The following is a 27,362-nucleotide window of genomic DNA, read 5'->3' as shown; positions in this document are numbered from 1 at the left end:
GTTCTGCCAATTTTACTCTAGGAAAACTGACCACAGAAAGCGATGCGTGCAAGCAAAACTTGACGGTGGTATAAAGTCAAATATTTCCACCTGTTTTGCAGCTATCCACAAAGAAAAAAAAAAGGAAAAGAAAAAGAGCCATTTTAATTTCTGATTTAATCTTCTATGTGATATGATTGGGGGAATGTAATAGCCACCCAAGAATTTCTACTAACTTCTGAAAAGAATCTCCCACACTACAAGAAAAACAGATACAGTATTTTTTTAAACATTACTTTATCTATACTGATTTAGTCAAAATCTGTGAAAAAAAAAGAAAAAAATTTAGCCTGAATGTAGTGAGCTCTCTAGTTATTTCTATGTATCTACATAAAAAATTTGCTGTAAGCCAAGTACACTGATTAATCCACTTCCTGAGAATATTATCGAATATAAACAAATACTTCATGAAACCAAATAATACGCAGCTGCTCTGAGAACTCACGCTCCCAGTTTCTCCCAGAAGCTAAATCTTTACTCATGAAATACCTACAGCATTTAAACACACATTTTAAGAAGCATATTCTATTCAACAGGAAGTCGGGAACTACGAAACAGAGCAGTGCAGTAACATTCTCAGAGCATCTCCTTCTCCCAGAATAAGCAAGCAACCAAGTCTTGTATTAGCTGGAGTTTCTCCAGCTTATAAGACTTTGCTTCTATTTATAAACTGTTATGCAGTTGACATCTTAAGACAGACATGTCCAGACCAAAGCAGCATGAGCAAACCGAGAGCTAACTTAAAGATACAGGTCACTTTCAAAATGCTGACAAGTCCACGGGCGTGCATCAGTTTAATCTAGTAGCAGGTTAGCACGTTAGTGCTAGCCATGGTAATGTTTCTCATGCATCAGATTTTTGAAGCACCTCATTTTTCTGCAAGTCCCTTAAAATAGGAGATGTTTATCTTTGTCCAACTCTAGCTATCACTATTAATTTTTTGTGTAAATATATTGCAGTTACTAAGAGCTGAGCATCACATAACGTATTTGTGGTTGATATCTCCTGCTGGCCACAAAGGACAACAAGCTATGGCTAATGTTTTTTGGGTTTTTTATATATATATATATATATCTGAGTAAAAGGAATTATTTAGCTAAAAGTCCTGTAGTTTTGCCACCCGACCTTCTGCATGCCATGACACTATCCATATATATTGGCATTTTCTGTGTGAAATACAATGACTCATGCTGGTAAGACATGCTAGATCCTCAGACTGAGCAGAGATATTCTAGGTTTACTAAGATTCCTAAAGCTCAAATATTTACATGGATCCTATAAAGGAAGAGAATTTGGGTGGTTCACCTGTAAGGAAACAGAGAATTTCTGATCCCTCAGGAAATGTGTGGAGGTCTGCATGCACCTATGACCCTTCCCTAAAATTGGGGAAATTCACCCTAGATTGGCATATCTAGGAGCTTCCAGATTGGCAGAATGCCTGAACTGTCTCTAAACCAAACTGCTTTCAAAGGATTTTGTTTAAAATGGAACACGTTTTTTCCCCCTCTATATTTGAGCCTGTATGAATGTGTAATAGCTAATTCCTTTCAAATTCCAGTTACAAAATATTTGGAAGTAAGGGACATTAAATGTGGAATTAATGAAATGAGCGGTTGTTTGACTCTTGACTCTCAGTACCAGCCAACTACTGGAACAGACTACTTAGAGGGGACTGCTGAATTCCATCCTTGGAAGTTTTAAAGAACTGGTTGACTCTTGTCATGCATGACACAGGTCTAACTGATCCTGCTTTGTGACAAACTGATGGGTTAGGAGACCTCTTCAGGTCCTTGACAGCCCTGTTTTCTGTGATGCTGCACCTCATAGCAGTGGTGGAAACTCCCAGTGGAACAAGACTGAGGAAGTGCAATCTCTTTGGTTGTTGAATTATTCTTGTAAAATTCAGGGGGTTGCCCATATAAGAAATATGTGTGCTCAAAAAAGAGCGTTCCAGATTGGGCCATTACCCTGGTTTCAGCTGCGAAACAGTTAATTTTCTTTCTAGTGGTTGCTGAGAAATGAATGTCAGTAATGTCTATTGGTTTTAGTTGTTGCTAAGTGATGTTTACAATATTCAAGGACTTTTTCAGCTTCCCATAGAAGCAGAGACAGAACAATGGAATGGTCGATGAAATAAATGGGGGCTAGCTGGGGGGCGGGAATCCGCAATCACTGCTCCCAATGATGACAATTCATAGGGTGGTGAGAGTGACTTGTGCCATTATTGTTGTTATTATTATTATTTTTCCTTTTCTGTTATTGTTTCCATTAAACTGTCTTTATCTCATCCCACCAGGTATTTTTTCTCCCTTTCCCCTCTTCCCCTCCACCCGTCCTGGGGGGGAGTACCAGGGGGGTTGGTAAGCGAGCGGCTGCATGGTTCTAGTTGCCAGCTGGGGTTAAACCACGACAGCCATCCTCAAAAGCAGTATTTTGTGGCTGAAGAGAGTTTATTAAAAATGCATCTCAGTTACTATGCAAGTACTTTTATTTAACTTTTTAATGAATAATCTGCTTTTAACAAAGAAGCTACTTTATTTATTAGCTAGGTTCAAGCTAATCAATGCTTATCAACGAATATCGCTGACAAAAAGCAAGTACTGTACATCGCACATAAATATATAATAAGCTGTAACAAAATATATCTGATATTTTAGAACTACTCGTTATAACAGAAAAATCACTGAGAGTGTATTTTTTTATTATAGATTGGGTTTAATGACTTCATCACGTAACCAACTTGAGAGCATAGAAGTTATCCTACTAGAACTTTCTTCTTTACTAAAATACCCCATATATGTATAACTTACCGTGGCAGCTCCTACTACAATTATATGAGGTTTTGCCACAGAACCCTAAGACACAAAGTAAAAAGAAATTAGTTTAAAATACTCACAAAGTATACTTATTATTATATCGAGCAGGTTAATTAAGACTCATATCTTAATTAACTATGACTCAACTTGTCCATCAGTTAATGGTTACAAACGAATAGATTGCAGATATATTACAGAGAACACCAATTTGTGATACACCAAAATTTTCACATAACAGAATCTGCAAAAGTGCAAAGCATCAGTAACAATCATTATCAAACAATCAGCATTAAGTTCTCTTTAAAAGCTATCTAAACATCTCCTCCTAAGGTCAAGTAAACTGTAGATCATACTGTTGAAGTACTTTTTCTTCTCAGTGCCTCTCAGCATTCTCAAGCATCCGATTGAAACGACCATAAACCCACTGCAAAACCAGAACTAATACAATTGAGAGCTGTTGCCCTTGTTGCCCTGGTCTGAAAATTAATGTCTAGGACAAGGACCAGAATATGCACTCTAACAGAAGAGTACAGGGAAACAAACAGTCCTGATCACCTCAGAATGAATTTTGCCTTGGCATAGCAAGGGTTTAGCAGCTCTCAATTTTTTGTAGTAATCACGGAAAAAGAAAAATTAATGATAACTTGATGGGAGGTATTGTGCAAGACTGAAAAATAGGGTAGCAAAAGAATCACCGGTGGCCATTAATAAATAACTCCAGGCTTTTTAAAGGTCAACAAAGGAAGAAACGAAAAAAAAATTTAGTTTCCAATCTACAAACGTATTACTTGTTATCAGAATTCATATCATACATAGTTTTATGCCGAATAACATGTCAACCTATATCATAACTGAAACATGTAAAATAATTAGTACGTAATTTGAGGGAAATATTGAAAAAAAATAATTAAGGCATTCTTGACTTTACAAATTGCCTTTGTCCTTCAGTTTGGAACACTCAACACAAATATAAAATCACGTAATCATAGAATATCTCAAGTTGGAAGAGATCCATAAGGATCAAAAATGTTTGGTCACATAAAAAAGGAGCCACCGCAGACACAGAGGAAGAGAAACATCAAATCAGAGTAAAATCCTTTCAACTCTTAATATGATGAATCAATCTGCTCCTAGGAAGTAGAGTTTTTCTGGTTTGGTTTGGGTTTTTTTTGGCCCCAGTGAAGGCATCCTTGTGAGACCAAGAAATTCCCAGAAACATATACATCAGGAAACATTCCTCTTTCACTATTTTGATGTCAAATTTCAGATCTCTGGTACATAACTGACTGAATATATGTGATATGCTACAGCTGCCAGACTCCTAGAAATTATAGTTGTGGGTACTAAAAAAAAAAAAAAAGAAAGGTAGTAGTCCTCAGTCAGTTGCTGTATTTTCCTAAAATAAACAGTTCTTTAAGACCAACCTCAGTCCAAGATTTGATACGTTGCCTCATAGAGCCATTAACTTCTGGGTACCACAGGAAATCCTGTAAAATAAATGCAGAATTACATCTCAGTCTAGCATGGAAAACAGAAAGAAAAAAAAAAACAACACAAAAACAAATGAAAAAAAACCCTTTGCCCCCATGAAAAAAGAAGAAATTTTCATTTGTAGTTCAGGACTTAGTATTTCACCAGAAAGCAATTTTTTACCTTCTTCCAAATGGGATGTCCTTGACCTTCTAAAGCAATCAGGGCTAAAACCGAGCTCACATCTATAACTTATTTATTACAACTTGCTTTTTGCTCAATTTCCCAAAGCTTTTACCAACAAGTGTTTTTTTTCCTTCCAGAAATTTACTTAATGCGATTGATAGCTTGAAAACACAATTTTCAAACAAAAATAAATCCTGAAGTTTTACACTACCATTTCATAAATTATTAGCCATTTAAATCTAGTAGTGCTATATACATTAAATGCATTACCTACTGACATTTTTTTAGATGGCAGGAGTAGAGCCCAACCTTCATCTAGAAGGATAGTCTAGACTTTGGCTAGTCTATTATGTCTCCCAGGTAAAGCTGAGACTACTTAGCATCTAGTTACTTCACAAGTGCAGAATTATCGAAAGGACTAAAAATACACATTAAAGTGAAATAACCGGGACTACATATGCAGACATTATTACGAGGAAACTTTATACTGCAGAATGCAGAAACACTACCAGTAGAGAGGAAATCTCTATCTTCCACCTGCACAGAACTACCAAGATTTTTGGTAGTTCACTTGAGTACTGTCAATTCAGTACGTGGCAGGAATCTGTGAGTGATCAGGCAGCCATCTGCAGTGGCTGAAGGATGGAAGGATCAGTATGATGACTAGAAAGGGCAAAATTAACTCTCCACTCGTTCTCAGTGATTTTCTCTTTTGTTGGTCAAGTATTTTCCACATTTAGATTACTGGGTCACAGCCATTCTGAATGTGAAAATTCAGCTGCCATGCCAACGATGTCAACAGCAATATGGCATCAAAACAAGGAAGCAGGAGACTAGGAATATATTCTTAGCTGCCCAGACATCTCCCAAAAGCCCAAACTGGCCATCTCAAATCTTGGTCGTTAGACACCTACCAAGGCTCAAGGAGTTTTAAAGTTCTGTGTCAGGCTACACCAACATGAATCACATTGCTTTGTCCCCTCTGTCCTGCCTTGTGTTCTGCCCCCTCTTTTCCAGCATCCACATAACCATATGATAAGCCACATCACGCCTGACCAAAAATGAACCCTACAAGGTAAGTTTTTGGCTGAATCAACTCTTAAACCAGCCCATGCCACAGCGGTACCAGGGCTAATTACAGCACAAACACAGAAACATACCGTGAAGGGCAACAGAGTAGGACACCATAGGCTTAAATTGCCTTGGGCTCACACCTTAAAATGTTATTCGGTACCCTAAATCTTAACCATGTGCACAAACAAGTACTGAAAACTCACTTGCAGACAGCTCAGCAAAAACACTGCTGCTTTGGTTTTCATGAACAGAGAAGGAGTTGTCTCCAGGGAATAAACAAATACATGACTAGCAGAATCCCAGCACTGCTGACAGCTGTCATGGGAAGCAAAGAAAGCTATTGAGGACACCATTCCAATTGCCAGGGCAGAGGAGAACAGAGTCCTTCATAAAACCTAACCTCGAGTACTTTGTTTGTTTTCTTTTTTAAATATCCACATTATAATCAACATCGTGGTTATTTCTCCATGCAAAAACAGTGGAAGGAATACTTGCTGGGACAGCATAAAGTGCTCGATGGCAATTATGACAATTATGACTCCAAGATACATATTCTTACAGCAGCAGAAGAGCAAACTTCCTGGCAAAAACTATTTTTGGAAAGGCCAAATTATAAGATCTGACAAAAAGAAAAATCCAGCTCTGACTGCAATTTGGATTACATTGCATGAGTAATAATATGCATTATTATGGCTTGGAATTTAATGCTAGATAAAAACTTACCACTTTAATTGAGGCAGATTTATCTTCAAAAGGAATATTTCCATGCTGTCAAAAAACCCAAAACAATAAAACCAAAGTAAGACAAACTTTCAGAAGGAAAAAAAATAATTTACATTCATATGTTAATTTGCTCTCACCCAAACGTTTATCTTCAGTAGATTTTTCTTGTATAAACTTGTCAGTATACTTATGCAAAGTGTTTATGTTACCTTCTTGATATAACAAGCTACTTGTATAAAGGGTTATTTTTCCTGGAAGAAATATACCCAACAAAATCTGAAATGCTTTCCATTCACCCTGTTACAAAGGTATACATTTTTTTTCCTAAATTTAGCCTCACAAAACGAGAAAAAAAAAATTTTCTTTCTTTTCTTACGCTTCCTTTCCCCTAGCTTTCCTTTTCATCTGCCCATCTCCTTTGCACAAAACAACTGAAAAACTTTTAATTAAAGAATTAAAAAAAAATAAAATAGGCAGAAATCAAGTTTGGAATGCATTATTAGAGTTGCTGAGTGACACTGTAATAAGTCAGAAAGGAAGTAGTCAGATACTGCATGCACAATCCTCCTTTAAAACACTACTAAATACGATATTAGTTCCAATCCTGGTCCAAAAGAACAAGTGTATTTGTCTTCCACAATCTGAGATCTTGATTTTATAAGTACTTGACAAAAGATACCTCTCAACTTAAAAATCAATTATAGCACTCTATCCTCTCACCATCACTGTTGGGCAGCAACTGTGACCTAACCAACAGACCAGGAACAACAGAGTTATTCGATCAATCAGACATCTTGTTTTCTTGTTTTGACAAGTGAAAATGACTGCACACTGCCTGCTGAAAAAGCTGCCAGCTTGCACTTCTAAACAACAGAAGTACTAAATAACTGACAAATCTGATCTACAGTTGAAAGTGAAACACCTTTTCCCTCACATGTGTACATACACCCATAAAGGGATATGCCTAAGCAGCATGATATAGCAAAAGAAACGAATATTCTGTTCAATAAATGACACAGCTAAATCCTTTCTTACTGCTTCCACCCAGCAAGCTGCAGCTTACATTCTTCACCTTATAAAATTCAAACAGCTCTTCGGCAGCAATCAAAAGGTAGGTAAGACCAGAAGCTATTTTTAGTTTCAGCCTCAAGTTAGACCTGGAAACCTGTTATTGCCCCAAGGATTTTTATGAACAGATTAGATCAGCAATTTAACTGACATTTAAAATGACAAATTATAAGGCATGAATTACTACTATTTAAAAACACACAAAGGAGCAATCATTTTCTCATCAAGAAGCCAAATATGAAGCGTAAGTTGCTATGGGACAAGTCAAATTCATTAATTTATTCCCAGACTGCCGCGAGCTTTCTCTCGAGCTTTCTAGTTCACTTCTAAGATTCCCAGTCATCTCATTAGTACCCAAACAATTATCTTTGTCTAATCTTGTTCTTCTCCAAAACACCTTTCTATGATTCTTCTTTGTGAGGGGTAGGCCAGCAAATGGTATAATTTCTTTCTTTTTTGAAGTTCAAAGAAGAGTTATGAGGTAAATTAGGAAGAAAGAAACAAAAACATCATCAAAATAAACTCTCTCACCTTATTTCCTTCTTCTTTGACTTGAGGATTTATGAGTTTTATAAATGAATAGAACAGCTGGCGAATTCTAGAATCTCCTATAAACACAATATATTTGTCTACAAGGCAATTTTTTGCTTCACTGTAAAACAAAACAACAACATTCATGTTACAGGAAATTTATGTTTTAGGAAAAAGTCTTTAGAAAGTCTACGGAGCAATATAGATAATCCTGAGATTCTAACCAGCTCTAAGGAATGGTGAATCTTTTTTTACATGCTGAATTAATAAGAAGTTTCATGTAATTTGCATAGAAATGAAAAAGAACTCTCCTGCTAATGTGTGATTATGCAAACAACTAAGCAGGCTTTCCTATTCTGTGGTGCTACAAACACAGTAGTTTCAAAATGGTAATGCACAGCATAACTCTAAAAAATAAAATTCTCTTACTAGTAGGTGAAAAAAAGTGCTTGGTAATTTTATTTGGGATTTTTTTCACCTGCAAGTCTACACATAAGGTCAGCATTTTCCCTTTCATCAGTCTGAGAGTGACATGAGGCTGAGCAGTGCCTTGCACTATCTTGTGGTTCTCTATAACACGTGTCAGTACTATTACCACCACTGTTTATTTGTATTTTTATATATAAGTACAACTATAGTAAACCCTGTAGAAACACAGATAATATACAAGGAAAAGACTTCCTTCTGATACATGTTGCAAATTTTTGAAAGCCTAGAGAATCAGCTATAAAGCGAAAAACAGACGACTGCAATTCCTACAGCTGCAGTCAAACAACAATTATTCATCTTTCCAGGCAGATGAACACAAGACATAAGTTTCCTTACCTGTTTTTATACTTATGCATCATACAGCTGTGCGGCTGCCATACTTTTTCTCCAAGAAATCTTCCACTGGACAGAAGATACTCACATGTGTCACCACCTTTAAAATGTTAAATTAAGATTAGAATTCAGACACATGCAAGTTAAAACATAGCCTCATTTGCTGACAAAGAAAATAATTTTACCATATTTGAAACACAGGAATTGATGCAATCAAGAGCAGTAAACAAATTTAACTTTTGGTAAAAACATCTTGAACAAGTTTCTGCAAATTGCCTTCTCACTTATTATACCACACTTCTCTGTATATCACTCCTCTATCCGCAAAATGTTAGCAATCCCATTTCTGCTGCCAGAAAGATGTTGTGACCTAGAATGGCATTTCCACCAAAACATGCCGATCCACAGTGCTACTATCCAGAATACAGCAGTATCAAATTAAAGAATTTCACACCAGGTCAATATAATAATCTTCTACGCAGAATCACCATACACAGCATCTTGTCTACAACATGAATCTCTACATGAGATCTGCAAGAAAGTCTATTACATCTCTCTGCTTAAGACACAGCAGTCATCTTCGAACAGGTGAAATTACATGCTGGGTTAGTATGAAAAACATAGAACACTTACACCAGAATTTGCTGATCATTCTGAACTGCAGCTATCTTTTTCCAGTCAAGAAGTTTTACACCAATTAAGATTAAACGCTTTACAGGTGGTCACATTCTAGGTCACTTTAAGTTCATGTAAATAAAATACCTCAGTTATGAAATCAGTGAGGTTTATCTTCCAGCAAACTCCATGTCAAATTCTGCTGCCTTATAACTGAACAAAACTAAACACTGTTCACTGCAAGAGAAGTTCCCCTCCAACATTTTTGTCATACTTGGCATTTCAGAGCACTGACAAACAGGGAAAATGGTGGTGAATGAAATGGCAAGTACCTGTACTAGCTTGTGCACAAATAATGTACTACAACCCATACTTAACATTTCTGTGAAAGCTTGTCTTCATTACACTCAACGAGAACGGTTCTTTTACTCCACTAAAACTTGCACTAATCCTAAAGAATAGGGTGTTTTCTACCTACTTTTTAGGGCTGCTGGATGCCACATGCTGTGAGACAGACTTTCTGCTTCAATTACTATGAGAAAATCTGGAGCTTTATCTAGAACTGCAAATGAGATGAGGTGAACAGAAAGAGATGAAAGTAGTGCAAGGTCTGAGGTCTGTAAGGATACGAATTTACAAGGCACTGCTGGTTCTATCAAGACCAAGCTCACAGTCCTCAAACATTTGCACTACAGCAAAGCTTTTAGCAACAAGAGACAGAGACACGGTATCACTTCCCTTGTGCTTGAACAAAAGCTTCCACGTGACCACAGTCCAATCACTAAAAAAAAAAAAGTAAAAAAAAAAACCCTAAAAAAGTTTAGAAAAAGTATATTGGATAAAGAAAGGCTTTCTGTGTAACATTCTGATACGAAAACATACCCTAAGTTACAGTCCTAAGATCACAGTGAAAGCTAACTAATTTTCATATGCACTAAATCAACTTCATTGTTGTTGTTTTGGGGGTTTTTGAGTTGGACAGAGGATAAATGGGAACACTACTTATTTCCATAATTTCCTAACAGTGCGAAGAAAGACAATAGTATCGATATTAATTTTTCTACAAACATTTTAAACCTATGGGTAATAAACTTCAGAAAACATTAATAATTACATGGCTAATGGTAATGGACATGGACCTGTTGGAGCAAGTCCAGTCAGAGGGCTGGAGCACCTATGCTATGAGGACAGGCTGAGAGAGTTGGGGTTGTTCAGCCTGGAGAAGAGAAGGCTCTGGGGGGACCTTATAGCAGCCTTCCAGCACCTAAAAGAGACCTACAAAAGAGATGGGGAGGGACTCTTTATCAGGAAGTGTAGGGATAGGACAAGGGGTAACAGTTTTAAACTAAAAGAGGGAAGATTTAGATTAGATATTAGGAAGAAATTCTTTACTGTGAGGGTGGTGAGGCACTGGAACAGGTTGCCCAGAAACGCTGTGGATGTCCCATCCCTGGAAGCATTCAAGGCCAGGTTGGATGGGGCTTTGAGCAACATGGTCTAGTGGGAGGTGTCTCTGCCCATGGCAGGGGGTTGGAGCTAGGTGATCTTTAAGGTCCCTTCCAACTGTAACCATTCTATGGTTTTATGGTATTCCAACTGTTACTCCTTGACTCATTTATCCAGTCAAACCCAGCAATGGTAACATAATCAAGTAGTATTATTTACCATCACCTAAGGCTCCTCAATCCCTCATTTCAAAATGCAACTCTAACAACCAGACTTATTTTCCCTCCTGAACTTCAATGACTTACTACTGCTATTGCATCCTGACTCCTAAAAAAGTTGGAATACCACGAGGAATTATTACAGTCTTGAAAAAGGTCTGGATAAACATCTGAGTCATAGCTCTGGATTTGGATTGTTTCTCTGTGAGAAACCCACACATGGCATACTCCTAACATGCACGATAAACTGGCTTTACTATAATTGCCATTCTTTATGCCCTATCTCTCAGTCTTGGTCAGATAGATTTTGACATATAGAAGAAAAATGTTTAAAATTTAAATATATGCATATGGTGATAAATTCCTATTTTTATCATCAATAACAGTCTATTAATCACCCCAGGGCAGGTCAGGAGTTGTCCCAAATTGACTAGTAACCTCTCAAGCAAATCCTTGAGATACCACAAATCAAATCGACACTTCCTTCCTAATCGCAATGCACATGCACTATCCCTGTCAAACTGATTAATTACTGCACAGCAGCAATGGGATGTGGCAAACAGCCAGATGCAGACGGCCACATGCTTCTGAACATTTAAAGGAGCCCTCACGAAAGTATGCTGAGACCACAGTTGTAGGCTCAACTCAAGAGGTTTCCAGAAAGGTAATCTCTGTAACTCTCCTATCTTTCAAGCAGTACAGGTCACTCCAGGTCAGCAATATCATCTTTTTTTCCAGTCAGTGCCTATTTCATTATTCAGTACAGTGCCATTTCTGAACAGATTAAAGAAAAAAAAACCTTCCAGAAGCAGTGTATCAAGGCCTTTCTGCTCCTCTTTCAACCGCTGCTATTTATGTGACAGCTGCTGATCCTGCTGCCAGAACTTCTGCAGAAGTAGCTCAGAACACAGCAAATGACACGAAAAGCCGAACGTTTACCTGTTTTTTAAATATGATGGCATGCTCACATTTGCTGGACAGACATCTTTCTAGTAGAAATCATACATTCAAAATTACCATAGTTTCAGTTTTTCTTAATCATTTCAAATAAAATCCTGATTCTATACTTTGACTTTTGAGCAACATAATTTCCTTGATTCTCAAACATGTAAACTATTATTTCTAGAAAGTTGCATAAAAATGAAACTGCCAGAAATAATTAAAAAGTTATCAAACTCATGTTGCTTGTGATTAGATTATGAGAATAGGAGACTTACACTAGTCACCTACTACTACAAACCCCTACTACAAGAGATAGTACTGTAGCTACTGCTACAAACCCCTCCATTTTGCAGATGATGAAAATTAGGAGATTTATCAGAGTGGCATAAAAACGAACTACGTAAAAGAAAAACCACCACTAATTACACTCCTTCTGAAATCCATTAACTTGCTGAGGAAGATGCATAAGAAAATAAGGACAGTTATTCACAGTCAGGCCAACGGTCAGTCTAGCCTGGTATTCTGCCTTCAACAAGGGACCATTAGCCAACACTCAGGGATGAAGAAGAGGGCAAGTAAACATTAAGTTCTTATCTAATATTCTTCCAACTATGTTCAGTCCAGGGACTCCCTGAGCTGCACGTGGGTTTTACATAAATTGTAGAACCTTCCACAGATTTATTTCCAACAAAGTCAGGTAGTCTTCTCTTCAATTTTTAGCATCCACCGCATCCTTCTGTAAGAGTTTTCCATATGCACTGACGCTGCTTGAAGAATCACCTGTCTTTATTTTAAATATGGTTTCTACTGGGTTTACTTGGCACTCCCTAGTTCTTGCACAGGAAGAGACAGTTCACACTCATGTCTATCATGAATCGTAGACCACTATCAATCCTTCCTCAATCAAGTTTTCAAGACTGAAAAATCTTAGTTTACTAATTCTTCATAGGAGAACATGTTCCATATCTTGAGTTCATGACTGAAGCTTGGTAGCTCTGTGCTCCATGGGACTCCCATCATAATTCCTACAAATAAAACAATCCTCCATCCTACAGTATATTTACTGAATAACATTCCAAACATCACACACTGTATACACTTTAAACTTAAAGATAATATTTTAGACCAAGGAGTTATGCCTTCTTTCCCAACTCCACATACCACATATCTTACTATTTCCCCCAGGTTACAGACAAGACAGCTCCTCTGGGAATGACCAAGTCTTACTTAGGAGATGAAATACACAGCAGCCAAAACAAAACAAAAAACTACCACAAAACCTCATAAAAAGAAATCGAAGTGCTATTCTATACACAGAACACAGACCATTCTTTTTAAGCCCTTCCTTTGTGCTTTGCTTAAATCATCCTTCCAACATACTACCTTTTATTTTCATCAAATGTTGCACTAAGATACACTACGGTATAGTTATACAAAGAGTATAATTTCTCTGAATTTTATTATGCCCATTATTCTAATTTATCATTCCTCAAAATCATGTTTTTTCCATTGAAATTGTGAAATCGTAAAGTCTTTGTTCAGTGCCAGAACATACTACGTTTCACAACATTTTCTTTAAAAGGCACACTCTCTATTTCAAAGAAATGGAAATTCAATTGTTCTCTATTATTCAAAATAAAAATGTAGCTTTAAACAGTATCTATCAGTGCTGATTTTAAGAATGCAACATTTAAAATAAAAACTTGCTTCCAACAAGGTTTAGGACAGTACCTTTGAAATATGATAATAACTGAAAAATACACAGCACTAACTTCACTGTATGGTATATAAACATTTAGTCCAATTAACCCTTCACTAACTCTTCACAGAAGCTGTATGCAAATTAAAGACAGTCCTTAACTGCTCTTAATTGACTTTAAGTTTTGCAAAAAATGTAGGTGACCCCTAGATATGACAGTCTCCCCAAACATAAATTTGACCTTCTACAACTCCAGTCCAGCATTTTCTCATACAAGTAACTTTTATACAGGCAAGTTTTACTGGGAAGTGCAGTGGGCTGCTCCTATCTATAATGTGTATTTGACTGAGGCCAAAGTTTGCCGAAACCTTTACCTGTAAAGACAATCAGACAAAACAAAGGAGTTCTAAATAAAGGTCCAAATCACCAAAAGCTTCCAAAGGAAGCCAAGACAAAACCAACCACTTTATAAAACATAGGCACATTCTCATAATTTATGCCCTGTGAACTTTTCAATATTGCAATGGGAGAAGAAAAATAGATGTCAATCTGTGCAACATGGGTTTCTAAATGGAGCGAGATAAACTAGGCCAACTATCAAAAAGTTAAAGCATCCAAAGTACAGACACACTGCAAACATAGAATAAATATTCATACTTTCACTCATACCTACGGATAGTAATAAAAAGGAAACGGTATGAAAAAAGCAGCCTTTATGTGCCTTTATCATTTTTAGAATGTCTTCCTCCAAAAGAAAAAAAAAAAAAGTTTTTTGACTTAACACCTAATTTTTCTTCAAAGTCAACTGTGGTCTTTGCCACCCTTTATATACTCTCCAGGAAACCTATAAACCGGGATCTTGTTTGTATCATCAGGCACGTGTAAATCCATGAATGACATGTCAAATATCAATCTCATTTGCTCCATTATTCAGGCAGTTGCTGTTTTGACTAATGCAAACTTTCGGTTATCAGTTTCTTCAGATATGAAAGGTTCAGTTTTGGGGGGGAGAAGAAAAACCTCCCACCTCTCACAAAACAGATTTCACCACTTCTTGTTCATATGCAGCTCTCTCTCATTTCCTCCATATTCCTGGACAGCTATGAAAGAGAGACAGTATTCACATTGGGTGGTTAATCCATTGTTAAATTTCTTGTTTGCGCCACTGTAGCAGAACATATGTGAAAGAGCTGGTCTTGCCTGCTCTCCTCTTCCTCACAACAGCTAATGACAGATGCTCAGACAAGGTATAAAAGCACGACAAACACAGAGCAATCCCTTCCCTGGCACCACCCAGCTATCGTAGCCCAGTGACTTTGAGACAGAGCGTCTAAGGAGTGCAGCTCGTTTGCAGCCTCACCTCATCCACCCTCTGCCAATCAGAATAACCCTTTTGGGGTATTTTTGGTATAAAATCTTGGCACCATATTTCAAAATGTCTTGTGTGGAAAAAAAAAGCTGCTTTATTCTGATCATTTTAAATGTACTACCCGCTAATTTAATTTTTCACTTGATATAATCACAATGAATTTACCTTCCCCCACTAACTCATAATATTTGAGACCATTACAAGGTTACTAATTTTCTCTCCAGGCTACAGAATTTTAATCTATTTCACTATTTCTTGTACAGAAGCTGTTTTATTCTTGTGCCGTTTGTGTTGCTCTTCTGTACACATTTTCCAAGCTCTATACCTCTACTAAGAGGGGGTGACCAGCACCAGTGACAATAAGTAAGGTACCTGTTAGCTTTAGTTGTGCAGTATCACAGTGAACTCTTCTGTTTTGTTTTTCATTAACTGCTAAAAATGTTTGCTAAATTTCAGGTGTTTGAGATCACTGAAGGGTTATAGAATGATCTTGCAAGCACCCTTGCTTTTATCTATCCTGAAAACTTGTATGTGCTCCACCCTCCTTTTCTAAACTATTTGTTTATGACTTTTGGATGTTATTTGTTCAAAGGAGCCCAAACTGTGTATTCATTCTCACTCTATGTCCTACCTTTTCAACATTTATTGGAAAGCTTCTCTCTTACCCTAAAATAGATAAAAGAAACTAAAAGCCTTAAGAGAAGAAACTTGTTAAAAGCTTGTGAAAATCCATACAGACCATATCAACTTACATAAAAGCCTGCAGAGACTCACCGTTTTGTGATTTGGGACTCAACACCCTCATTAACCCTCCCATGATATATCGTATTTATGCACAGTCCAGTTTCCTTGTAACCTGCTTGATATGGCAGTCTCTATTTCCTTAGGCCAGTCTCACAATCCCTCTTTAAAAAAGCATCACATTTGCCACCCTCCTTCCATCTAGTTTTGCAGCTGATCTGGGGCCTTAAGGAACGCAGTGCAACAGGCAAGTTCAATTACTTCATGCTTGAGCTCCTCTCGAGTTCAGTAAATGCTTCCATGTCTTGCAACTTAGTACTATTCAGTTTATCAGCCGTACTCGCATGCCAGCCAGAGGGTGCATCTGGGGAACTGTATCCGTGTTAAACGCTCCCTACCCCCTTTCCCATTTCCACAACAAACTGCCTCAGCCTTGTCTTCCACGGAGGCTGCAGACAAGTGTTAGAATACGAGGACACTAGTTGTCCTACAATAAACAGCTGCGGTGATCTCTCTTTGGATCAACTTTTTGATTTGCCCACAAAAACATACTACGTTTTTTAGCGTGAACCGGAAACAAGAAAATATTTCCTTTAGCAGTTCCATTAGCATTTATGGATCATGCCAAGATTCACAGCTTCGGGGCCAAAACAACCCGAAGGAAGAGGCATCAGGGAAGGTGCCCCATAACCACCAAGCATAGCCCCGTCACGGTCACCAGCAACAGCATCTGGGTCTCAGTTACGGGCTTGTCCGCTGCCACCAACAACACGTGAAACCAAATTTATTTCGCTTCACCCACCAGAGAGGCTGGGGTTTATTACCTTTGAGGTTCAAACGGTAAAAGACCATACGCCAAGTCTTACATCCATTAAGATATTAATCACTAATTGCCAGGTAAATGTCGTTAATCACCCTGTACGGGAACAAGTGATAGGGAAGTCACCCTCTACCACTGCATTTCACCTGCGGCCGTGCGGCTGTTACACACACCACAAACAGGGCCCTAAGGGCTGTGTAAAAACATCCCACCGCCACACTCACACACGCCCGAGCCGCGGGCCCTCGCCCGGCCGGCGCGAAGCCTGTGGCGACCCCGGGACCGGGCCCCGCGGGCCGGGCCCCGCCGCCGCTGTCCCCCTGCTCGTCTCCCGCAGCAGCCAGAGACCTGCCCCAGCCCGCCGGGGCAGGGGGACACCTGCCGCCCCCGCCTCCCCCCGGCCCAGAGCAGCCGCGGCGGGGCCGGGGGGACCCGCCGCTCTTCCTCCGCGGCCGCGGTCCCCGGGCTTCGGCAGGGCTCCGCCTCCCGGTGCCCGCCAGCCGCGGCCCCCCGCAGAGCGCCCGCGGCCGCCCCCTCACCTCGGTAGCGGCGGGAGGCGGCGTGGCAGGCGGTGAGGAGCAGGACGGCGCCCAGCGCCAGCGCCTTGGCGCTCCTCACGCTGAAGTAGTAGTTGATCTCTCGCTTGCCCAGGGTGTAGGCCAGGGCCGCCATCTTGGCTCCTCCATGACAACAGCGTGCGATGGAGCGGGCGGGCGCAGCGGGGCAGCACTGGGTCCCCGCTGGCGGCGAAAGGCAGACCCCGCCGCCGCTGCCGGCTGTCACCGTCTCCGCTGCCGCGGCGGAGAGCAGCCCGTCACCCCGCTGCTGGGGCGGAGCCGACGCCCTCCGCCTGCCGACGCCGTTTCCCCTCGGCCGCCAGCGGGCGGCCCCAGCGCTCGCCTCCCCGCCCCGCGGCGGGACAGGGATGCGGTGGATCCCTCCGGGCGGGGCCGGCGGATGAGGGGTCGAGGCGGCGACCCTGGCGGCCCCTCGCTCCTCGCCGGGGGGTTGTTGGGACGATGCTCCATGAAGGAGTAGTTGGGCGAGTTTCTGTGGCTGAGCCGACAGCTGGCAGCGGGCAGCGCCGGCTGGTTTTTTTCCCCCAAGTAATGCGATTTTTAAAACACTTGTCGCTTTTTAGTTGGGAGCGGTCAGCCCGGGCTGGGAGACATTGACTCCCTCTGAAAGCAGATAACACTGTGTACAGGGAAGCTGAAGCACGTTCAAAGGTTTACCTGGGCTTACAAGGAAAACAAACACACAAAAAAAGGTGTGTGTTGTGAGTGAAACCCTGAAATGTTACCAAAGGGAAGTCCTGTTCCTCCACAGAAAGGTGCTGGGCCCCAGCAGGCCGAGGTCTGGCCCTCAGCTGAGGGGAGAAGCTGCAGTCTGAGGCGAGCAGGGCAGGCCGACACGGGAAACAACTTTCCACAAAATAAAGTGACCATATATAAACCATAGGTAAACAAACATAAGGCTCAGGAAAAGCGTTCAGTGTGTATTCGCATAAATATGGGACATAAACAGCAAGCAGACAAGCCTGGGGTTCATGATGAAGTGCTTCCTGTGCTTGACAGACTTTGGAAATACTTCTCCCTCAAATCCAGCAGAACTCTTTTCATTAGGACTGGCCAAAAAACATGAATGGAACATGGTTGGTTTTTTTTTTTAACTGAGAGCATAAATAATAATAATGAATTATCTGGATTTTGAACACACAAAAAAAGTCTGGTTTTCATTTCACCATCCTTCTGTTTCCCTGTCATGCAAACAACACTATCCTAGAAGTTCTGCAGATCATTGAATTTGATTATTCATTTAATAATATGTGGAAAAAATAATTGGGAGGGGAAAAAAAGAAGTGAAACATTTGAAACAAAACCAGGGAGTCTACACACTGCAAGCAAAATTTTAATTTCAAATCTTATCTGAAAAAAACAGAAGAATTTAAAGTACTATGGAAACATAATGTCTGTACAAGATCTGAGTTCTAAGTATTCTTCTGATGTGCACTGTTCAATGTATATGCCATTTCCACCCAACCAATTCTTTATTATCAGCCAACTTATAATCTATATTTTTTCTATTCAGTTGAGTTTGTTAATTCATTCAGTTTCTGAGCAATTTTTTTTAAATCATAAAAACACTATTGTAAAGTGCTCAGGTTTTTTCTCTCAGGGAGAGAGGAAAAAAAGGTATCAGGTAAACTCCCAACTGTACAGATCTGTAATTACTGCGTTACTTTTTTCTTTGAAAAACATAACAGAAACCCCCAAAACCTGGTCATAGTTTGGATTCTTTTACTCCCCGAATGAAAAATTTCCATTCATGTATTATTTTTTGATCATGCAACATTAAAAAAGCCAAGAATTTTCAAAGCCTTCTTACTGTGCACAAACCTTATTATGTGTTAAAATATTCCTGTTAGTGTTTAGCTTTCTTTGTACTCATTTCACATATGTTCAAGTAACAGCTTTAGGAAGCAACTTAAACATTTTTTTAACAGCTTCTGTAACTGAAAGTATTCACTAGAATATTTTTTGTAGCGTTTTGCATTGTTGCTCATTAATGATTCTTAACAGTCTTATGAGAAGTGTCTTCCCTGCAGTCATTGAGGATCATGGATACTCTTCTTCATCTATTTTTATAACATTTATTGATGAACAAGTAAGATTTGTCATCCAACCAAAACACGTTTACTTCAGCCTGTCTCATTCTGCAATATAACGGTGTTAAGTTTTCTGGCTGTGCTGCAAGTCTGAAAGGTGCATTTATGGTTTTGAGTGTAGCTCCTCAAAACTTGCCCGAGCTGACGCTGCTACTCTGTGTGGTGCAGGTGCAGAAAGCACAGAGTGTTGACTTGGCTTCTGAGTTAGGATGGCTGCAACGCTTGAGCCGCAAAATATAAAATTTTCTCCCCCAATTAAAAAAGAATTCAGCTGTCTGCTGAGGTGGTCTCTCTGGAGAATTTCACTGATCTTCAATTAAATCAGCTTCTTCCTATGAAAGAACAGCAGAAATTAAAAAGATATCAAAACAACCATACTTTACTTTTGTTTATAGATACCTCTGAGAATTACAGCCTGCGGAAAGAGTAAATCTGTCCCACGGCCTCTGGAGGGCTGTTTCAGATCTGCTGCTTGCCGCTAGAAGTCCGTGGGCCTTCCTTGTTTGCCCTGAAGCACTAACACTGGCCTTCACTAATGCCCGAAAACTCCACATGTGTATTACATCTCTGGTACTTTAGGACTGTACAAATGCATACTGTTGCAGGTTAAATATCTTAATTAAGACAATCCATCTCTGTACATTAAATATGCACGGGGATGTAAGCAAGACATCTGTTTTTGCTTCATCATTCCTTTGGAGGCGTTACTTAGGTGTTCAACAAGAGAGATCTCCCTCATTTCAGTCAGAAGCTTTTGGCTGAAGTGCCATGAGTTAGGAAGTGGTTTGCATGTGCACGGTGTTGCTTCTTACAGGTTTTTCACAAGCTATTTGAATTTTGCATCATTACATATACCTAAGTAATTCACACCAAAACCACACTATATAAAAGATGTGATATAAAGGGCTCATTAGGGATTGCCAAGTACCCCATGAAAACTGACGCCAGACGTGAACTATTATTAGCTAGAAGCAGCTTTGTAATTTCCATTGTACACTTACTTTATTTTCCTGTCTGCTGATAAACTTAGTGTGCTGGAAGTAAATCAGAAGTCTGTTAGCTCTTCTGATCAGTCAGACCTCAGCTTTTGGTGTGAAAACACTAAAGCTTCGTGTTGGCGTCCTGCTTGTTCTGCTGGAAGCACCAAAAGCTGTCGGTGGGAGGGGAACACCTGGAGCAACCACAGAGAGAAGACCCAGCAGACGGAGAAGCAGTTAGTTCCTTTGAGAGGCAGAGGAAACACAACACTGCTGCATGGGGTAATGGCTATGAATATTAAGAGTGAAAAGCCGCAGGCGGGATTTCACATTTTTGTTTTCTGTGGATGTACCCTTCGCTTATGTGAATTCATTATTTTGGTAAGAGACTGTAGTGTTATGTGTGACCACTAATGACAGAAGCTAAAAATATTACCATGGGTTTTGGCTGCACTGTTTCCCCTATGTGTCAATATAATAAAGCGATAAGGAAAGATGGGGTTCATCTCACCTAACTCCACTGACTTTTAGTGAACCATTCTGTTTTAAACTAATCTGTAGAACTGGTGGAAGTAAGGTGCCAGAGTTTACTCATAAGTTAGAATAAGGTGGATGATTTACCATTAGGAATGGTGACTGTTGAATTTAGGTAAATTTATATTTAGACAGATGTCATTTACACAGGTATAATTTAGGTGAGATAATTCTTTTTTTAGTGATTCTTGACTTTGCTTGGCAGGCTCAGTGTAAACGGAAGGAGAACTTTGTGCCATGGGTCAAACGTGGCATGCACATACGAGTTTGCTGATATACTTAGTTCCCAGTAGATCTCCTTATCTTGCTTTTCCTGTTTTCAGCATTACAGCCAGGTGTAGCTTCTGGAGTTAGATCTGCTGTCCTCGGTCAAAGGCACAAGGCAATCCCAGGGACTGTAAGCATGTGAGAACAGATAAAGTGACTACTGTAGTATAAAGTCAGCTATTACAGAGAGCTAATATTTAAACATTCTTGGTCAGTGGATTATTAGGGCATTCTCATGTGATATTTTCACTTTAGAGTTTTTATGTGTTTATAGGAGTGGAATTAATTTTTCACAAGTATATATAGTAAGGAATATTGGCACCTGAGCTGGAGGAAAAATTATGATTTACCTCTAATTTATAAGTTTCATAAGGAAACTCTTCATATGTTCATAAGAAACATACTGCTTGTTATATACTAACTTTAGTATTCCCTACATTACCTTACAGGTTCAGTGTTGAATAATTAATCAGTAGGATCTGCCATTCCCCAAACCATATCACATCTTAATTTAATTTGTGCAGCATTGTTGGATTGCTCTGGTCATATCATAAGTCCAGAAATAAATCTGTATCTCCAGCAGATTCCCGGGCAGAGTACTATTTTCAGTAGTGCAGCTTTTGCTTCAGCAGCTTTTGTGTACTTGCCAAATGACGGCATCAGACATTTTAATTGCTGAGTTCTCAGCCTCATTATGGCAAACAATCTTTCCATAAGCGTCAAGTTTCCATGTGGTGTGTGCATGCATAGTAGCCATCTATTGCAAATATTTGATTACAGTAATGAAGAGGGAGTAGAGAGAGCAGGAAGTTTTTTTCTTAGTGGACTTGTTCAATCAAGCAGTGTACCCTGAGTACTGACTGTCTCAGACTAATACTGAAACAAATATGCCACCAAACCCGTAAGATGTTGGAAATTCTGTCACAAATTACCACTTTTACAGATTTCTAGTTTTGTAACAGTTATCAAAATAGTTCCTCAATAGTCTGTACTAAAAGCTGATATTAAGTGAAGTAGTTTTGAAATCACATGTACAGAGGCTATATTTAGCTTTATCGTTAAGAGATAAATACATCTGTGGTTCTATAACGTGAGGTTTAATAGTGTTTTCGTTTCAGATTTCTGTGGATCTGAATTAGAGGTGGATTGGAGGGGTAGAGACAGGGAAGGGAAATAGGCAGATTGCAAATGTTTAAGTGATCCGTCCTCTTCCATTGAGGTGAGCCAAGAGGCTGCACCTTCCTGCGTGGTGGGCTGTGTTCATCACTGTGGCGCTGGGCAGTCTCGAGTTCGGACTGGCACTCTGCATGGCTCATTCATGCAAATCTGTTTTTCTTTCAGCTGCATGATTCTTATCCTCCAAGCTTTATATTCATCAATGTAGTGGGTTAAGAATTTTCAATTTAAATGAGTTTCTTGCTATGCAGGTACTATTTTTTTTCTCTTTTCTCCCTCTCTTTTCTTGACTCTTGTTTGAGGGAAAATGGCAGTTGCTGTTAGTTCCTTGTCAAACTGAGTTATTCCTTTTTCATTAACACTTTGTTTTCAAGTTTTTTCTCTTCCTGATTCGCCCTTATGCTCACAGATGCTCTTTAAAATTCAGAATTCTTTATATTTATAGGGCAATCTTTGGAAGCCTACACAGCCACTGTCCAAGCTGTGTCACGTTTGTAGAGCATTAGAAGCCTTCTCTTCTGGCTGCCAGCAATACAGATGCCATCTTGTAATTACCACTTTCTCTTTAAAACAGAGAGAAAGCATAATTTCCACTTCTATCAGTGCAATCTCTAGTGAAAATCATTAACACTAAACATCGTTAATGTTCTGTGCAGTACATTACTAGTTTTATCTGATACTGGTCCATTAAAAAGTACTTAGCCTTGCGTTCAAAAAGTCCTACATCAAAGTCTCAGGCAGCTTATATGTGTACCCCCTGCCGCAACGGTCACCTTTGTCACAGATGTTAGGTAGGCATACTCTGATAAAAAGGTTAGGTACCTGTGTGAGTGAGACTTGATTTTCATTTATTGATTAGCCTGACATGAAGCTGAGAGGCAAGGAAGCTCCATAACTTTACAGAAGATACTAATTAGGGAACATAGCAAATGAACTAAAACAACGTAATAAAAGATTGCATGAAAGAAATACGTAGGCAGAATAGTTTTTATAAATTTAACGGAAGGGAAAACAACTTAGTACTGGTAGCTTATACATTTTAAAATATTAAAAAACATTAGCTAAAGAAATGTTAAAAAAATACTAGTAGGTAGCCCAACTGTTAAGGATAAGTCTTGCCAAAGATTCAGATGATGAGCTGCAGGAGATTAAAAAATCAGTGCATCTTGAAGTGCAAACATCTGAACGAGCATGGGATTCATCCCAGAGGAGCAATGCCTGAGTGCACATCCCTTCTGGGGGTTAATATCTAATCACTAATATAAAGCTGCATTACTACAAATCTAACAGGAAAATATAACTGACTTTTCGTCCTGTCTCTAGGCCAACTAGATACAGTCTTTAGCCTAATTTTTATATTTTGTGCAGACTGAACCAATCTGGTCTTGTTTTGTGCTCAAATTCCTGCTTCTTTGTTTCTCCTCTCTGTGATATCATCTTGAAATGCTTTAGGCCTAAAGATGTAATTTCTTAAATATAATTTATAAGATCTTAGAAGTCCTATTAAAAGTTCTTTAAAAGTCAGTTGATGCGGCTACCTGTCCTCTAGCACTCCTTGGATAGGCTTCAGTCTTTCTGCTCTAGGAGGAATGTTTTTGCTCTGTGCTTGCACAGCACCTACTCTTACAGCTTTGCTCATGGCTTGTGCCTATTGATACTGCTAAAAAAGGTTTGCATGTTACAGGACCATTGGATGCATAGATAGCATACAGCCTTCCAGAAGCTGAGGAAACGGCACAGGTTGAGGAAAAAAATATTTGATAAGAGAGAGATCAGGCTGTACTTGATATGAATGTTGGTTGAAGGTAAGACGTCTCTGTAAAGCGGTTCTCTTCATTCCCTTAATTCTTAAAGAATCAGTTCAATTTGCAAAGCCTGGAGTCTGTAATGGGGTCAGCAATCAATATAGAGCAAAACACAGCAAGGAAAACAGTGTGATTCACAGGAAAACAAGTCAAAACCTAGAAAATGATCAAAAGAACATCATGAAGAGGCTTAGATGAAGAGGCACGCTGGATTTCCTGGCAAAACAATGTTGACAAGCATAAAAGCAGTATAAGGAAGGAGTGAGATTGTGAGAGTTGAAGGTAGGTAAAAAGCTGGAATGAGAAGGTGAAGCTTTTCTGTTAGAAAAGAAAGCAAGAAGTGAAGCAGCTGTTATTGACTGCAATAGTGCCTTGAACACTGGAGTAGGAAAATACCCCAGTGGATAAGAAAACATTGGGATAGGAAACTCAATCCTTTGATCCTTGAGCTTGGACAGAGATAAACGTCAATGTCACAAAGGCCATTTGGCTGGAGAAAAATTAAGGACAGTGTAAGTATTAATGATGAATGAAGTGGCATCTGAAGTGGAAGAATGTTCCACCAGTTTCAGACCCCAAACCTAACCGACAAGTTTTCACTCATGTCTGATTGACACTGTTTTTGTGCAATTTGGTGTTTCAGAACCTCTCCAATATAGTAAAATATAGCAAAATATTAAATATACCTATGTCGATCGGCAAATACTTGACTAGGTTGTTTAACGCTGCTGGAGGGAGGCTGCACAGCATCCTTCGGCCAGCCACTGAAAATACCTCAGCTCCACAGAGCAACTTGGAGTTTAGAATTTAAAAGCAAATATAAAAATGGGAAGGTCTGCCTAGTCTATGGGACAAAAGCTAAAATGGAAAAGTCAAAGTATGAGGAGCTTTATTTGTGAATGAAAAATCGTATTTGACTGTTATGGACACCAGCGCAAAAATGCACTTTTTTGAAATTCTGAAATTACTACACGTCTTGTCACCTCTGATTTTTCCAAGCAACTAATACTTATACACTTGATTCTGTAATATTCTTTTAGGAGTGAAAACCAAGCTGTATTAGAAATGGAAGAAGTCAGTTTTTAATAAAGCTATCTCCAGAATATAACTCTGGATCTTTAGAGTTATGCTAATTTCCCAAGTTTCTTTACATGAGTTTGAAAGTTGGTGGAGCGGGGAATGCTTGACTGAGGTCAGAGAGGAAAATATCCCTATCTGTTGATTTTGATAGTGAGAGATCAAGTCTTTGGAGGAGGTCTCTTTTCTCACTACTAATAGGGAAAACCTGCCAGCTAATATCATTTCTCCAATAAGAACAGTCATATTTATTTTCAATTGTCATTTCTTCCTGGATTTTGCAGGGTACTGTGGAGTAGTTTTTGCATTTAAACACAGAATTAATTAGATCCTATATGAAAAAATCTACTACAGTGAAACGTTGTATTGGAAGGTTTTTTTCAGCTTGAAAGAAACAAATAGGAAGATTTAATGCAGAGTATCTCTTCTACTAGGAATCAATGTTTTTGGGAAGGTGATTTTATTTTAGGAAGGAAAAATATTTTTTATTACAGGGTTATCTGCAATAAGGGAGTCTCTGTGGCGCAATTGGTTAGCGCGTTCGGCTGTTAACCGAAAGGTTGGTGGTTCAAGCCCACCCAGGGACGAATTAGTCCATTCTTTCCTTCTGCCCGTGGCAGAGAGGTTGGAAGTAGGTGACCTTTAAGGTCCCTTTTAACCCAAACCATTCTATGAAACTTTGCAAAACAAATTCTCTGTTAGCCTTGGCTCATTAAAACATTAGTTCACTGAAGTATCATCAACAAATTAACAGACTAAAATACTTCCATGGGTCATTATTTAGTGGCGAAATGGCATAGAAATAGCTTAATTTAAGCAGAATATTACAGAGTGTTCCTTAGGGTTCACATTGTTTTGTAAAATCTGTTTGTCTATATGGTGCTCTGTTGGGTTGCTGTGAGCTCTAATGGGTCTATGTAATTTTACCATGTTGAAATGTAAACATATATATACGAAATATCGACATGGGCTACTGTGCACCCCAGGCTTAGCAAAGATTTGTCATTTAGGAATTAACAGCTGAGTAGCTGTGCCATTTCCAGAAATTTTGTGTGAAAGCCTGGTGAGTTGGAGTCTGCAGGACAGCTGTTATTGTTTGCTTCTAGCTTCAAATCTCCTCTCTATTAAAGTGTGCATGGCACACTTTAATAATTGCTCTAATGGCAGGCATATGGATCTAATTCTTTGATGTGACGTTTTTGCTTATGCTTTAAAAACACGTGTACTGAGAGGCTTAACTGACAGCATATGACTTTCTCTAAAGCTTAAAACCAAAACAAATCCACATACAGTGAAACCAGTGAAGTCTATATCCTTCAGCCCCTCTCTCTTATCATTTTATGAGCTAGCCCTTCTCTCACAGGGAAAACTGATAGGGCTCTCTCTCCACTGCGCATCTGCCTGCTTTCATGGTACGTGCAAGAATTTAATCTTTGTGAGGTGTCTTCCTTTCTGTAGTGCTGGAGCATAAGGATCTAAATACTAGGAAAGGGGCAACAAAATGCCGTTTTCAAAGCTGAAAGCAAAAGCTCTAGCACACTATTGGCTTGGGAGCAGGAAGTGGATGATTAGCTGTTAAAGAGGTGACCCAATAGACAAAAAAAAATGCTGGCGTTGATCTAGATGCAGAAGAGGAGCTAATAAAACCATGAGAAGTCTTTGGTCTTGTCTGTTGGCTTTGACAGAGTGCCTCCACTCTACAAATAAGGCACCAGTCTTAAAAACACCTCCTGGTTTTCAGCAGATGGTTCTATGCCCTCAAGGTGGCAGAAGAGTGCAAAGCAACTTGAAAATGGAAAAGAAATCCCAGTTGTTTTCAACAGAGTAGATCCAGATAACTGGTATAAAATTATTATTTTTCAGAAGATCATGCTATCATAGATTTCAGAGCTTCAGACAGTAAAAGGCTATGAGTTTAACTGAAATATCTATTAAACTTTGTAATCATGTTAAGAAATAGATGAAGGTGTCAATAGTAATCGATGCAATTATGCTTCATGTTGTGTTTGAACAGTGCACTGTCAAGTTTGTGGAAAAGAGGTAAAGGCTTTGTTTAGACAAAGCCCACAGAAAACAGCTAGTTAGTTGTTGCATATGAAATTTCTACTGTATTTATGTAGAATTAACATAGGGAACATGTTTATAGGCTTAACTTCTGGAGCAGAAGACAAGGAGAAGATAAGAACATTGTTATCAACCAGGAAAGAAAGCGAGAGGTAAAGTCAGGTAATCCAAAGGTCAGTCCTTGGCCCGTAATTTTATTAACAGTGTTCACACCT

At 39.2% G+C, this 27,362-nt stretch overlaps 1 protein-coding gene and 1 non-coding gene across 2 annotated transcripts in view; one reads left to right on the top strand and one right to left on the bottom strand.

Annotated features, from left to right (window-relative positions):
* CASD1 (CAS1 domain sialic acid O acetyltransferase 1) overlaps nucleotides 1–17,442 on the bottom strand; it is a 35,067-nt gene extending 17,625 nt beyond the window's left edge. The window contains exons 1-6 of the mRNA XM_074574696.1: nucleotides 17,119–17,442; nucleotides 8,733–8,829; nucleotides 7,908–8,028; nucleotides 6,309–6,353; nucleotides 4,280–4,342; nucleotides 2,850–2,894 (exon numbers count right to left, since the gene is read on the bottom strand). Of these exons, the coding sequence (XP_074430797.1) occupies nucleotides 2,850–2,894; nucleotides 4,280–4,342; nucleotides 6,309–6,353; nucleotides 7,908–8,028; nucleotides 8,733–8,829; nucleotides 17,119–17,251 (504 nt within the window). The 5' untranslated portion in view covers nucleotides 17,252–17,442. The remainder of the gene's footprint in view (nucleotides 1–2,849; nucleotides 2,895–4,279; nucleotides 4,343–6,308; nucleotides 6,354–7,907; nucleotides 8,029–8,732; nucleotides 8,830–17,118) is intronic.
* Nucleotides 17,443–25,596: 8,154 nt separating this feature from the next.
* TRNAN-GUU (transfer RNA asparagine (anticodon GUU)) lies at nucleotides 25,597–25,670 on the top strand. Its single transcript has one exon. It is a non-coding gene; the product is annotated as a tRNA-Asn (tRNA).
* The last annotated feature ends 1,692 nt before the right edge of the window (nucleotides 25,671–27,362 follow it).

The sequence above is a fragment of the Larus michahellis genome, chromosome 2 (assembly GCF_964199755.1).
Source record: "Larus michahellis chromosome 2, bLarMic1.1, whole genome shotgun sequence".
NCBI lineage: Eukaryota > Metazoa > Chordata > Aves > Charadriiformes > Laridae > Larus > Larus michahellis.
Note: the sequence above shows the minus strand (reverse complement) of the source record. Positions and strands in the feature narration are given on the sequence as shown.